This window comes from Salvelinus fontinalis, chromosome 31 (assembly GCF_029448725.1).
Source record: "Salvelinus fontinalis isolate EN_2023a chromosome 31, ASM2944872v1, whole genome shotgun sequence".
Taxonomy (NCBI): domain Eukaryota; kingdom Metazoa; phylum Chordata; class Actinopteri; order Salmoniformes; family Salmonidae; genus Salvelinus; species Salvelinus fontinalis.
In genome coordinates this window covers 33,725,415-33,739,793 of record NC_074695.1, presented here as the reverse complement: position 1 = coordinate 33,739,793, position 14,379 = coordinate 33,725,415, and the positions used below count along the sequence as shown (strand labels likewise).

The 14,379-nt window shown below is 42.5% G+C and overlaps 2 protein-coding genes across 7 annotated transcripts in view; both read right to left on the bottom strand.

The window, feature by feature from the left end:
- Nucleotides 1-125: 125 nt before the first annotated feature.
- On the bottom strand, nt 126-7,757 carry LOC129830091 (src-like-adapter 2). The gene is made up of 8 exons (XM_055892315.1): nt 6,892-7,757; nt 5,250-5,386; nt 4,272-4,371; nt 4,054-4,140; nt 3,853-3,956; nt 3,583-3,732; nt 1,631-1,763; nt 126-1,511 (listed from the first exon to the last, which is right to left on the bottom strand). Exons 2-8 carry the CDS (start codon nt 5,338-5,340, stop codon nt 1,388-1,390), a joined length of 789 nt encoding a protein of 262 aa, XP_055748290.1. The 5' UTR covers nt 5,341-5,386; nt 6,892-7,757; the 3' UTR covers nt 126-1,387.
- A 2,339-nt stretch (nt 7,758-10,096) lies between these two features.
- The window catches only part of LOC129830090 (protein NDRG3-like), a 74,440-nt gene continuing 70,157 nt past the window's right edge, over nt 10,097-14,379 (bottom strand). For 4 of the 6 annotated variants that reach the window (XM_055892308.1, XM_055892309.1, XM_055892310.1 and 1 more), the window contains 2 exons: nt 12,498-12,536; nt 10,097-11,641 (listed from right to left, as the gene is read on the bottom strand). In XM_055892308.1, the coding sequence (XP_055748283.1) occupies nt 11,472-11,641; nt 12,498-12,536 (209 nt within the window). In that variant the 3' untranslated portion in view covers nt 10,097-11,471. The remainder of the gene's footprint in view (nt 11,642-12,497; nt 12,537-14,379) is intronic. The other 2 variants (XM_055892311.1, XM_055892314.1) reach the window with 1 other exon arrangement.

Here is a 14,379-nt window from a genome sequence, read left to right as displayed (position 1 = left end):
CCAGCAGGTAGCGATGTTACACAAGCTACAGTAGAATGATACTGCAATTTCCACTCAATCTTCTTCATATTGCATTTGGTTATTTGTGTTTAAACTTCTCTGATTTGAAGAAAAATATATAGAAAAATGTTTCAACATTCTTTTAATTAATTATGTAGGATAGTAAAGAAGACATTTCCACAATTTGTATTGATCACGAAGCTCAATATTGAGCACATAATGTATACAATGTATTGTTTCAGTTGATGAAACCACATAAGAACATTTAAGTGTTTTATACCATATTATAAACTGGGTGGATCGAGCCCTGATTGCTGATTGGCTGAAAGCTGTGGTATATGACACCGTACACCATGGGACTGAAACATTTATTTGTACTTTTCTAAATACGTTTACGCGTTGCGTCTTGCATAATAATAGCCCTTAGCCGTGGTATATTGGCCATATACCACAACCACTCTTGCCTTATTGCTTAAATATTTCACATAACTTTGAGATGCTCTTTAGCACGAATCATAACTTTCTGCTGTCTCTGCCGCACTATGTTTTTTTCCACTGCACCTTGACCATATCCTGTGTCAAAGTTATACTGCGGTGCGGTGGAGAACAAGCAACAGCTAAAAGGTGTTTCTGTTCAGGACAGGAAACCCATACAACAAACATTTCCTTTTTTTCAAGGTAGTTCAACAAAACCAACCAAATAGTCTGTTTACTGATGATAGAGGGGATCTATTTAAAACGTGCAAGTGCTTATGACTTTCATATGGCTGTATACCTCACCATCAAACTACTTTCTGTAAGGAACATTGCAATCAGCTGTGGTTACTTATAATCACGAGTAAGGCTGAATGGAACATTTCAATATGAAGTTAGCAGCTTTTCAAAACCCATAATAAATTGCAACATATCGTGTCACTGTCTTTAGACCTACTGTTCTAGTTTAACATTAGAGATCATGCACACAATTTGACACAGTGAGGATCATCATCTCATTCCAGACACTTTTTCCATGTTGCAACCTGTAATCAGTTTGAATGCATGATCTCTTTAGAACACTTTGTGTTCCTATGGGCACAGATACTCCCTTGTTTCTGTAAAGTCTTTTTTAGTCTGCCTCCAGGATCTAAAAATGTCTTCTGATCATGAATCCAAGCAAATATGGGCCTTGTCTGCTTGACAATGTGAGCACTTGACAACCATAGCTTGGTTGAAGTGGTTGACTTGTGAATCCAAGTTCCCTCAACAATGCTCGAGATCCATTAGGTTCATGGCCACGTGATATGGTCCTCAGGTACCCTCTGCCACAATAGGTAAGCTCATTGCTCCGTTTTATCTCCGTTTTAGTCTGTGAATCTCACTATTTGTCTCTCTGAGGACAGCTCCAGTCTCAGCTGTCCCATTTCTGGCTGCAGTCTTTGCAGTCCCCTGTCATGAAGAGGTAGGAACTGATGGCCTCTCTCAGGCCCTCGCTCACCAGGGAATCCTCATTGACCTTGCCAAAAATCATGGAGCTGCAGACAGATAGAGAGAAAACCCATTAGTGAGAAAATGCTGATAAATAATAGATTTATTGGCAGACATGTATACATAGAGACTGGCATCTTATTACGACAACAGTACATGACCTCACCTGTCCGCATCTTTCCAGTTGAGGGTGGGCTTCCTGACGGCCATGGGTATTGGGCCAGTAGCCACAGGAATGCTGTTGGACCCCTGGATGAAGCAGGGCTCCCCCAACAGACAGCACAGCCCATCAGTGACCTCTGGAAGGAAACATAAATCAGTCTGTTGCAACTCAGGTTTCACATGAATACTACAGTACAATGACTGAAGATGCCCCCAGCTTTCAACCCACTGCTACCTGTGCACAGTGGTGTGAAGTACTTAAGTCAAAATACTTAAGTCGGGCCTCCCGAGTGGCGCAGGGCGCCACTAGAGATTCTGGGTTCAAGTCCAGGCTCTGTAGTCGGCCGCGACCGGGAGACCCATGGGGCAGCGCGGGTTAGGACAGCAGGGATGACCTTGTCCCATTGCACACTAGCGACTCCTGTGGCGGGCTGGGCGCAGTGCACGCTGACACGGTCGCCAGGTGCACGTTGTTTCCGCCGATACATTGGTGCGGCTGGCTTCCTGGTTAGGCATTGTGTGGGCATTATGTCAAGAAGCACTGCGGCTTGGTTGGGTTGTGTTTCGGGGGACGCACGGCTCTCGACCTTCGCCTCTCCCGACTCCGTATGGGAGTTGCAGCGATGAGACAAGACTGTAACTACCAATTGGATACCACGAAATTGGGGAGAAAAAGTAACCCTCCAAATTCTTTTTACTTAAGTCGTTGTTTTGGGTATCTGTACTTTACATTTATTTTTTATTTTTTATTATTATTATTATTATTTTTAATCCCCTTTTCTCCCCAATTCCCGTGGTATCCAATCGCTAGTAATTACTATCTTGTCTCATCGCTACAACTCCCGTACGGGCTCGGGAGAGACGAAGGTCGAAAGCGATGCGTCCTCCGAAGCACAACCCAACCAAGCCGCACTGCTTCTTAACACAGCGCGCCTCCAACCCGGAAGCCAGCCGCACCAATGTGTCGGAGGAAACACCGTGCACCTGGCCCCCTTGGTTAGCGCGCACTGCGCCCGGCCCGCCACAGGAGTCGCTGGAGCGCGATGAGACAAGGATATCCCTACCGGCCAAACCCTCCTTAACCCGGACGACGCTAGCCCAATGGAGGCCTGTACTTTACATTTCTGACTACTTTTACTTCACTACATTCCCAAAGAAAAGAATGTACTTTTTACCCTATACATTTTCCCTGACACCCAAAAGTACTTGTTACATTTTGAATGCTTAGCAGGACAGGAAAATGGTCCAATTCACACACTTATCAAGAGAACATCCCTGGTAATCCCTACTGCCTCTGATTTGGCGGACTCACTAAACACACATGCTTCGTTTATAAATGTCTGAGTGTTGGAGTGTGCCCCTGGCTATCTGTAAATAAAATATTGGTTTGTTTAATATAAGGAATTTGAAATTATTTATACTTTTACTTTTAATACTTAAGTATATTTTATCAATTGCATTTTGTTTAACCTTTATTTAACTAGCTAGTTAAGAACAAATCCTTATTTACAATGACTGCCTACACCAGCCAGGACCATACTGGCCGGGGTAGTTGTGCGCCGCCCTATGGGACTCCCAATCACGGCCGGATGTGTTACAGCCTGGATTCGAACCAGGGACTGTAGTGACACCTCTTGCACTGAGATACAGTGCCTTAGACCGCTGCTCCACTTGGGAGCGCATTTACTTTTGATACTTAAGTACTTATTTAAAACCAAATACTTTCAGACTTTTACTCAAATAGTGTTTTACTGGGTGACTTTTACTTTTACTTGAGTCATTTTCTATTAATCTATTTTTACTTTTACTCAAGTATGACAAATTGGGTGCCTTTTCCACCACTCCTTGTACAGAGGTTCAAATGCGTGGGTTGGACACAAAAGGGTTTGAAAAGTTGTATCTACAGCTTTCAACATGTTCTAAACTGCTGTATACGCTTGAATCATCTCTACTGACCTGAGTAGTGGTCCACTAGGGCTGCGAGGGTGGGGAAGGTGAGGCAGGGGGAGATGTAGTGCCAGCCGTTCTCCAGTTGTTGGATCCGGTAGTGTTTTACTGAGCAACGGTCCTGGTCACTGGTCTTACGCACTGACAGGGAGTGGGCACCTAGAGTGAATCGTGTACACCATACTTCAGTCACAAAGTTGTATCCCTTCGGGTTTATCAATTACAATTTGAATCTGGTTTCCCTGTTCTTGTTAGCATTTGATTGTGAACTAAACTCACCAGGGCGAGTCTGACTTTCCCGGACCAGAAAAGAGCCAGTCTGGTTGTTGGGCAGCAACAGGAGCTCCTCAGCCTTCTTTCTGCTGAGACCCTCATACTGACACCTAGGGAAAGAGAATAGAGAAAGAGCTAGAAATAGAAAGACAGATCCGTGTAAATAGAGCTCCAAAGGAGAATAGTCAGATGGATCAGCAGACTCACCTGTGGTACACTCTGGCTGTGTAGCTGCTGGGAATGTAGCTCTCATTGCCTGTGGCAGAGGATCTCACTTTCCACCATTCCCCCTCGCTACATAGACATGCACATTCACAGAAACACATAAAGAGATACATAGGTTATATAGAAAAAGCACAGTACAGTTGTAATAACTGTAGTAGTAGTAATTGTGGTAGTTGTAGGTAGAGGGTATGGTTTCTTACTCTGAAAGCACATTGATTCTCTCTCCCGCGCGGATACTGCTGCTTGCTGGATGTCCAGTGGGATAGTTGTACAGGGCCACTACCACATACCTGCTGCTCTCTATGGACAATACAGCGACACAAAAAATGACTGTCACTCTGACTCTACTATAAGAATCTCAAACCATGTACATTTCTGCTTTCAATTCACACTTGAGTATTCATGGTTAGACCTTTCCAAGTTATAAAAAATAAATGATTACAAATTATTACTGTGATCTTCATAAACTAACATCTTGAGTGACAGCTCAAAAAGTAGGACTTCTTTGTCACTCAGCCTGGTCTCATAGACAATTCATAACGTATTGTACGAATTGCAATACGTAACATATTATATGAATTGTAATTCGTAACATATCATATGAAATGGATGATGGACATCCACAAATTAATTCATACCATATGAAATGTAATATATCATACTAATTGGAGTGTCATAGATTTACATTTACTATGTTACGTCTACCCCAGAGTCCAGAGTGTGTCACCTGGTCCCTGGTCACACCACTTCTAAATATAGGTCTTTCGCTTCTTGCTTTTTTTCTTTTCACACCTCTTGTGGTATAACAGAAGACCAGGCCAGTAGGCTTGTTTTTTTCTCTTTTCTGCACACTGGCTACGGTGACATTTAATGTAGGGGCTAATCACCACACTATGTATGTACAGAAACACTAACTACATTTTTTTCATCATTAAATTGGTCACATTGTTTTGATCTATAAATTTACATCAGATGCAGGCCATCCGGTGATTGTCCTTTAAAATGGACCTAGCTGTCGTGCACATTTTCAATTCCCTGGCCTATAGGTTTCAGTCCAGACAAACCCAGAGCCATTGACCCCTGGGGACACTGCCCATCTGAGATATGCTAGTACTGGCTTGTTGCCCAGAGCCTTATCCTTTCCTGTGCTCAATCATGACATAGAGCCCAGGCCTTACCCAGTATGACCGGCTCAGCGGGCTCTTCCTGGCCCAGCAAGGCTGCATGAGTGCTGGATCCCTGATGCTCTTTACTGGGCCCACTGCCCATGACGATGTGGAGCTCTTATGGAAGGGATACCAGAGAACTCTGTGGGCTGGAGGGAATCACAGGTATGGATTAGTAGCCCGTTTGGTTACTGAGGTACATCTGGGTGGGCCCCATGTCTTCTTGATGTACTGTTGCATCAATCACAATTCATTGTAACTTATGTCAGATAACATATATCAAAACAAACACTATTAAGGCATTTCAAATAGCCCTGTCTGTCATTTCTTTCTCCATTTATCGTCAGAAAGCTGGATCAGCGACAACTTGAACAAAAGGAGGGAGGAAGTTGAAAACCACACTTCTTCTGAACACCCTTTAGTTTCCAACCAAATTCTTGTTTTTACACATGGGCTGCTGGAGTGTCGAGAGTGCTGGTTGGCAAGGAAAATAAGGGGCTTTCATCTGAATACATAATGATAGAACATGCAGTCTTTTGTGTGTCACTCTCTAACTGATGTAAACACGAATGCACTAACGTGCAAACTAGTTCAAGTGTTATGCGTTGGTGATATGCAAAAACGCGTGTGACAAATATAGAAAATTATGGCAGCCTTATGCTCCACAGGAACCACGGAGAATAGGTAAATGAGTTCGTGAAAGCAAAAAATGCATGTACATTTTCAAAGAAACAGTTTTGTGTTGTCTTACATATTACTGTAACCAGTGCTGCATGGGCACTCAAGCATCCTAACAGACTTCCAGCGAGTTTGCCTGAACACTGGAGTGTAATATATAAAGTGTTATCCTTGAGTAGAAAATAAATGCTCTTTTTTTGTGAACACCTTTCTATCCCAGGGGGGTTTTGTCTCATATTGACAAATTCAAAAACATTTAAAATAGATGGTAATATCAGAAATAGTAATAGGAAATATATTGCCATTAAATATCTCTAGATGAATAGTTTCCCCCAATGCTCTGTAATATGGAACCTAACTAGTGCTTGAAGTGGACTGAAAAAGGTAACAGTACTCATTTTGGGTGCCGCTATTGTCTATATTTAGGTGCAGGAAATCTGCCATATTTCTAAGGCAATATTCTATAAGAAGCGTCAGTACTCAAGCATTAGAAAATGTGAGGTGCCGGTACTCAGTACCAGTGTGTTATTGCCCAAGTTGAACATTTCATGTAGTACAATCATTAAGTGCATACATTTTACGTATGGGTGGTCCGGGAATCAAACCCACTATCCTTGTGTTGCAAGCACCATACTCTACCAACTGAGCTACAAGGAATCATCTAATGTTCCATTTTAACATACAGAACAAATGACCATTATCAACCACAGCAGTCTGCCAACCAAGAGTCAGAAAACACAGCAGGGGTATAGATCTGTCTGGACAATAAAAAATAAAAGAAAGTATTTATAAAGTCTTCATATAAGATCAGTTTGTCCTATATATTTATGTGACCTTTGTCCTCTTTCTGTTAAAGCAAAACAATGTGCTTTTAATAAGTTAAATCAGGGTCGAATAAAACTACAACCTTTTACATGTACATTAAATACAGTGAGATCAATTAGACTTGACAGCTTGAAAATGAGTTAATACTCACAGCATTGCCCTGTTGTGGCTCTGGTGACAATCAGCAGCACTCTGATGCTGTGGAATGAGTTGATGTCAGAGCTGTAGAGTACCACAGGGATAGAGGTATAACCCAGTGAGGCCCAGAGGTCGAGTCCAGTGGGTCTGGGCGTTTCACACTGCTGGTAGCATTCACATGTGTAATGTGAGTATGACGTGTGCGTGTATGAGAAGCGGTGTGAGAGTTCTTTAGTCACCAATGGAGAATGAGTGTTCTCCTCCTCTGTGATGTTCCAATGGGGAAAGGAGCCAGTGGTGGTAGATGGAGGTCTGTAGGTGGAGCACAGCAGAGTGCTCTGTAGTACATCTGAGTGGAGAGATGTGAGAGGAGGGGGGTTTATATTCACCTCTTACTCAGACACTCAGTTTCCTGTTTCAACAAGACCTGAACTTTCAGAAACAGAGCGAAGAGAGGGAGATGAAGAGGGAGGGAAGACAAAGAAAAAGTGAGGCACAAAGAGAAAGGAAGAAAGGTTGTATTCAACAATAAATCAAATCAAATTGTCACATGCGCTGAATACAATAGGTGTAGACGTTACCGTGAACTGCTTACTTACAGGCCCTTAACCAACAGTGCAGTTCAACAAATAGAGTTAAGAATATGTTTACTAAATAAACTAAAGTAAAAAAAGCTAATCAAAAAGTAACAAAAAAAATGACATAATAACAAGGCTATATACAGGGGGTACCGGTACCAAATCAATATGTGGGGCTACATGTTAGTCAAGTTAATTTGTAAAGTGACTATGCATAGATAATAAATAGGGAGTAGCAGCAGTGAGCCGTACGTGTGGCAGTAGTAATTGACACAGACTCTGAGACATTTTACATCAGTGACTTGATCAATGAGTCATCAGCAATTGCGATGAGATTCACCTGGTCTGTGCAAATGTACTGTTTTGCTGCAGCATCTGCATGAGCCGTGGAATAAAACACAGACGCGTGAAGTGACGTCACAGCAATCTTTGAGCTTCATATTCTTTGTCATTCAGGTTGGGTGTTGGGTGGGTCGAAGAGCTGAGCAATCCGTTTTCTCTTCATAACATTCCCAACTGGTGTAGCCATGTTAATTGCCATAGTGATGACTGCTATAGAATCCAAAATGTAGACTCTCTTTAAAGAGAGAGAGAGTTTGTAGACTCTCTTTAGTCCTTAATTGAAACAATAACAAAGCAGGCACCTGCCTGTTTTGGTAAAATAAAATGAAAAGCTGAGGGATGGGCCTGGAACGATGGACCCACTCAAATCAAATTCAAAGCTATAGATATGACTGACCATCCATGTTATCAACATTATAGTTTTAACCATGTTTTGAAGATATATAGTGTTTGTTTAGATTTACATTGTTTACAAACATTGGAGTAAAATAAGCTTATACAATTGAAGTCGGAAGTTTACATACACTTAGTTTGGAGTCATTAAAACTAGTTTTTCAACCACTCCACAAATGTGTTAACAAACTATAGTTTTGGCAAGTCGGTTAGGACATCTACTTTGTGCATGACACAAGTCATTTTTCCAACAATTGTTTACAGACAGATTATTTCAGTTGACTGTGCCTTTAAACAGCTTGGAAAATTCCAGAAAACGATGTCATGGCTTTAGAAGCTTCTGATAGGCTAATTGACATCATTTGAGTAAATTGGAGGTGTACCTGTGTATTATTTCAAGGCCTACTTTCAAACTCAGTGCCTCTTTGCTTGACATCATGGGAAAATCAAGAGATATCAGCCAAGACCTCAGAAAAAAATTTTGTAGACCTCCACAAGTCTGGTTCATCCTTGGGAGCAATTTCCAAATGCTTGAAGGTACCACTTTCATCTGTACAAACAATAGTACGCAAATATAAACACCATGGGACCACTCAGCCATCATACCACTCAGGAAGGAGACGCGTTCTGTCTCCTAGAGATGAATGTACTTTGGTGCGGAAAGTGCAAATCAATCCCAGAACAACAGCAAAGGACCTTGTGAAGATGCTGGTAGAAACAGGTACATAAATATCTATATCCACAGTAAAACCAGTCCTATATCAACATAACCTGAAAGGCCACTCAGCAAGGAAGAAGTCACTGCTCCAAAACTGCCATAAAAAAGCCAGACTGCGGTTTGCAACTGCACATGGGGACAAAGATCGTACCTTTTGGAGAAATGTCCTTTGGTCTGATGAAACAAAAATAGAACTGTTTGGCCATAATGACCATCGTTATGTTTGGAGGAAAAAGGGGGAGGGTTGCAAGCCAAGGAACATCCCAACCGTGAAGTACGGGGGTGGCAGCATCATGTTGTGGGGGTGCTTTGCTGCAGAAGGGACTGGTGCACTTCACAAAATAGATGGCATCATGAGGGAGGAAAAGTATGTGGATATATTGAAGCAACATTTCAAGACGTCAGGAAGTTAACACTTGGTCGCAAATGGGTCTTCCAAATGAACAATAACCCCAAGCATACTTCCAAAGTTGTGGCAAAATGATTTAAGGACAACAAAGTCAAGGTATTGGAGTGGCCATCACAAAGCCCTGACCTCAATCCCATAGAAAATGTGTGGGAAGAACTGAAAAAGCTTGTGCGAGAAAGGAGGCCTCTAAACCTGACTCAGTTACACCAGCTCTGTCAGGAGGAATGGGCCAAAATTCACCCAACTTATTGTGGGAAGCTTGTGGAAGGCTACCTCAAACAGTTGACCCAAGTTAAACAATTGAAAGGCAATGCTACCAAATACTAATTGAGTGTATGTAAACTTCTGATCCACTGGGAATGTGATGAAATAAATCTCTTTACTATTATTCTGACATTTCACATTCTTAAAATTAAGTGGTGATCCTAAATGACCTACGACAGGGAATTCTTACTAGGACTAAATGTCAGGCATTGTGAAAAACGTATGTATTTGGCTAAGGTGTATGTAAACATCTGACTTCAACTGTATTTTGGGATCTAATGGGTTTCGACAGTTGAACTAAGATCACGAGTTATATTCTTCAAGAATCAATGGGTATATCCATCATTCATTTTTGTAGCAACTAAGCATTCTAGCTTTAAGCAATGGTCTGATCAGTGTGACGACTACTTCTAGCACAATAAGGCTAGCTAGATTAGGTTTCAAATCGCATGCTATTAGGCTAGTTTACCAAGTGAGAAAATACACAGGCCAGTGACGGAAGTCCAGTCAAATGTAATGTACAACTTCTAGCTTTATTTTATTATCAGTACAAATGTATATAGTCAGCAGACAGTATGACTTACAGCACACGCCCATACTATGGGGACAGAGCACAATGCATTATCACCACAAGCTCACCCAAGCTGTAGTACAATCAGAGAGAAACGCAGAAAACCACAAAGAAAATGACCAATAATATTAATAATAACAGTTTATTACACTATCCAGTCCCTCAGGCAGCTGACCAGTTGCTGTTTTCACCCCATAATTATTTAATTAGAATGGAAAACATGACTGCTTCCAGTTAGAAAGTTTTATACAAGGGATGAGGCAGTCATGTTATCTGTACCTCAACTGGCACACAGTTATACGCCTAACTCACTGAGCTGTGGGCTAGTTTAGGTACTCTGACTTAGAACATTATCAAGTGATTGCTCTGAACGTTAATAAACTACAGGAAATGGTGGTTCTTTTCTCTGCCTGTCAGTAACAATGGGGGTATCAAAACACAGGGCCTGCCATTTCAAATAAATTGCATGAAAGAGAAAAATCAACAATAACACCACAAGGTAACTATTTCTAGATACATCTAGACAAAAGCAATTTTACAGACACCTTCATTACGTTTCATCTACAAGAGGGTCATGCTGTCAGATATTCTGGGTATAAAGGTACAGAACAAGAGTGGGTTTATCACATCATTTTGCAATACAGGAAATCAAAGGTATTTCACAAATCACAACATAATAACAATTACAAAAAGCACTGAAATAAAGAGATTTTGTGTGAAGTCGGAAAGGTGTGCAAGTGAGTCTGCATGAGACTGATTTAGGAATGGACCATTAAGGAGGCGGTAGAGAGGGATGTTGTGATTTGGTCTGATCTGCACACAAGGTGAGGAAGACCTCTGAGGGAGAAAGAGAAAAACAGGTAACCTAACTCCTTAAAGAGTACTTTGCAAGAGAAAATGCCTGATGCTTTTCCAATGTTCCTCTTTAAAAACTGACACACTGACCCAAATAGTAGTTATAAATACAAATATAGCTCATATATATATCTTAAGGGAAAAAAAACAAGAAAAACAGGGAGAGGCGGTAGACAGCAAAATGTAAAATAGGTAACCAGAAAAGCAGCATCGCCTGGCTGCTTACTGACTTCCAGGTTGCCGTGCCACCGCAGTCATGCACAGAAAGGCATGATAGATAGACAACAACAGGAAACGGTGAGAGTGAACACAGCAGAGGACCGGACTGCTTCATAAATGATCTTTCCGAACACGTTTCAGATGCCCCCTCTGGATTCCAATCCTCTCTGACTTAGCATGGGAAAGGGAGAAAAAAAAGTGAGAGAGGGAGGTAGGGAGGAGGATGTTTTCTGGGCATGGTGCTTTAGCAGGACACCTCCATGGTCTGTGGTCTGGCCTGTTCAACAGCCGGGCCAGCGGCAGTGGCACCCTCTAGCTGTGTGTGGGTGCGGCTGCGGGTTCCCTCCACAGAGCCCATGCTGGAGGCAGAGTGGGTGCGAGAACGCACCAGCCGAGTCATACTGGCCGTGGGCACTACAGACAAGAGAGAAAGAGGAGAGCAATTACAGTAGGAAGTCAGGTATGAGGATATTTGCTGTTTATATGGTGTAGCAATGTTTTGGGGGAGGGGTAGCTTGCTTTAGGGAATGTGGCTCGGGGTAGGATGCTGGTGATCATACCACAACCATAAATGCGTCAACATTCCCAATTCAAGATGGGGTGGTCTGCAGCCCAGGGAGAATAATGAAGTCTAATAACCTAAAGACTCAATAACTTGATCACAATATACTGTTTACCTCATGCTAGCTACGCTGCCATTTAGTTAGGATCAAGTGGAATGATATCGGCTAAGCAGGAATACTGGATTTCACACCATATTTCAGAAAGTACTGTATGAATATATGCATCTAATTCAAGTGGTTGGGGCCTGAAATGTCTGAGCTGAATCCCTACCCGGTGTTCATTATTCTCCCACAAAGAAAATAGATTGCCTGATCAGGTCGAGTTCCAATTCATTTTTACTGTCGGAGAAAAAATGAATAAATAGGAAAGGCCAATATGAGAATGCAGCATGCACAAGAGATTTGAGGGCCATCTGTGCAGAAGAGAAAAAGAACAAAGCAACAAACAGACAGATGACAACCATTATACCTGATAAACAGACATACACTCTCTCAATCCACACATTTAGAGAGACAAAAGGAATCTTACAAAATAATGACCACCTGTCATGCTTCAAATCTTATGGCGCCAAATCAGAAAGACTTGACAGGATGGCTAAAATGTGAGCTGGCAACCAGCGATGGGCAAACAGGGTGGGGAGGGCAGAGCACTGTAAGTGTAGATGGCAGGCCGGCGCAGCCAAGGCTGCTACCTATGGTCCTGGTACCTGATTCACTGCCCAGGTGGCTGAGCAGTACATGAGGGACTGTTTGCATTGACGGAGGGGCAAGAGGAAAGGAGGGAAGAAATGAAGGCGAGACAGTCAGATTAATGCTCAGTCTTCACGAATGAAGATCAGAAAAGAAAGTAATTGTGTCCTCCAGCTTCACCTAGGAGAGATTTGAAGCAGCACCAGGAACATATCATTCTAATTTTACATTCAGCTAATACCGAACAGTTGTCAACAAAGCTAGGATGTGACTCTTCTAAGTCCTTCTCGCTGTTCTCTTACACTAAAGAGAATGCCACCTGTGGCCCTGAGATTCCTGAAAGAGGACTTTGTACCAAGGTGTGCTCCATGACAACTAGCCAACATGGTCTGGTCCAGTTCAGTTAGTAGAATGTGTCCCCACTGCAATAATTCCCTCATGGAACTACAGTGTACAGAGCTAAAGTGACCTTTCAAACTCCATTCAAACAGAGGCTCCATCTATTCACATTCAAACCACTCTCTTGGTAGCCTACTGCGCTTCTTTCAACACAACACTGACCTTCTGGGACGAGCCAATTGACACAAGGTATAGTAGTCTGAATGCTACAGAGTAACAAACCAACAGTATGCTAAAATGTGTTTGGGAAGGCTCGCAATGTACTCATTGCTTTGTCCCTCTACTGTTGTTTCAATGTTTAGGCAGTATCAGAAAGGGGAGGTACTTTCTGGAACTTGCCATTGTTTTTCTAGTGTGGGTGAAAAGCCTGAGCATAAAGTGGTGTGTGAGGGGAAAGTTAAGACAGGGAGGAAACCAACCTATTTAAACCTCAGAGAGAGGGTTCACAAGGACAAGAGAAGGGAGAGCCATCAGGCATTGAGTGAAAATAGTTTTTCAAGCCTATACTGTAACCAATTTCATTTTAATTACTTGGATTTGGTAGCCAGACTAAGTGAGTTGATATAGTAAGGACCCAGTATCTTCAAGCAGGAAAGCAAACATTTCCAAGAGGTGGAGGAGTGAGGCAGCGTGTAATAAAGCACCACCTAGTCTCGGGCCAGCCTGGGGAGCTGGGACCGCTTGGATCGCCTCTCTGTAGTCACATGTTGCAGACAAAACACCAGGGGTAACTTTCAGAGGGGAGGATTTGGAAGAAGGGAGCAACAAATGTTCCTTTTCAGTGCTGTGCAGTATCAACATGGTTCCCTGAGTAGAGGCCCTGCTGTCCTAACATTGCTCTCCGGCAGCCCACGTGAGTGTCCCTGTGGCAGCACCACATTTCAGCAGAGGACAACAGGCCAGCCAGGCGGCTCTGGGCTCATGGGAGTCCAGGTCCCCAGGGCAGGGGGCCAGGCCCTGCTGTGTGGCTTAGAGCAGCCTTTAATGAAAACACTAATCTGCCACTGAGATTAACATACCTGGAGAAGCAGCCCTCACTGGAAGTGTGAGGACCAGGGGAGAGTGGATGATGGCAATGGGGAAAGGGGAGTGAGGGCCAGGCGAGGGGTGGTAGGTTGTGTAAGTGAATTTTTTTCACCTCAGAAACTAATAAAGTCAAAGGTTTACAAGGGTACAGAGAGGGCTTTCTGATGAAAAGATTCCAGAGAGAGAACAATAATAACTCAGACTATTGTAAGACTCTAATCAAGCAGCTTTCATTATGTATCACCTTCCATTTTCCACTCTGAGCTAGCAACTCAAACCTTACTGTGCAATGTTTATATGAACATTTTGAAATGCTAAAAAACGATTCAATCATCTCAGTGATCAAAGAAAGCCAATGGAATTTGGCAAAGTTATAAGATACAGTGCCCAATATGTCAATACAATTCACTATGAAAGTGGTCTATACAATATGATTATCATTCAACAAGCCAGATCTGCTCCCAGTAGGCCTGA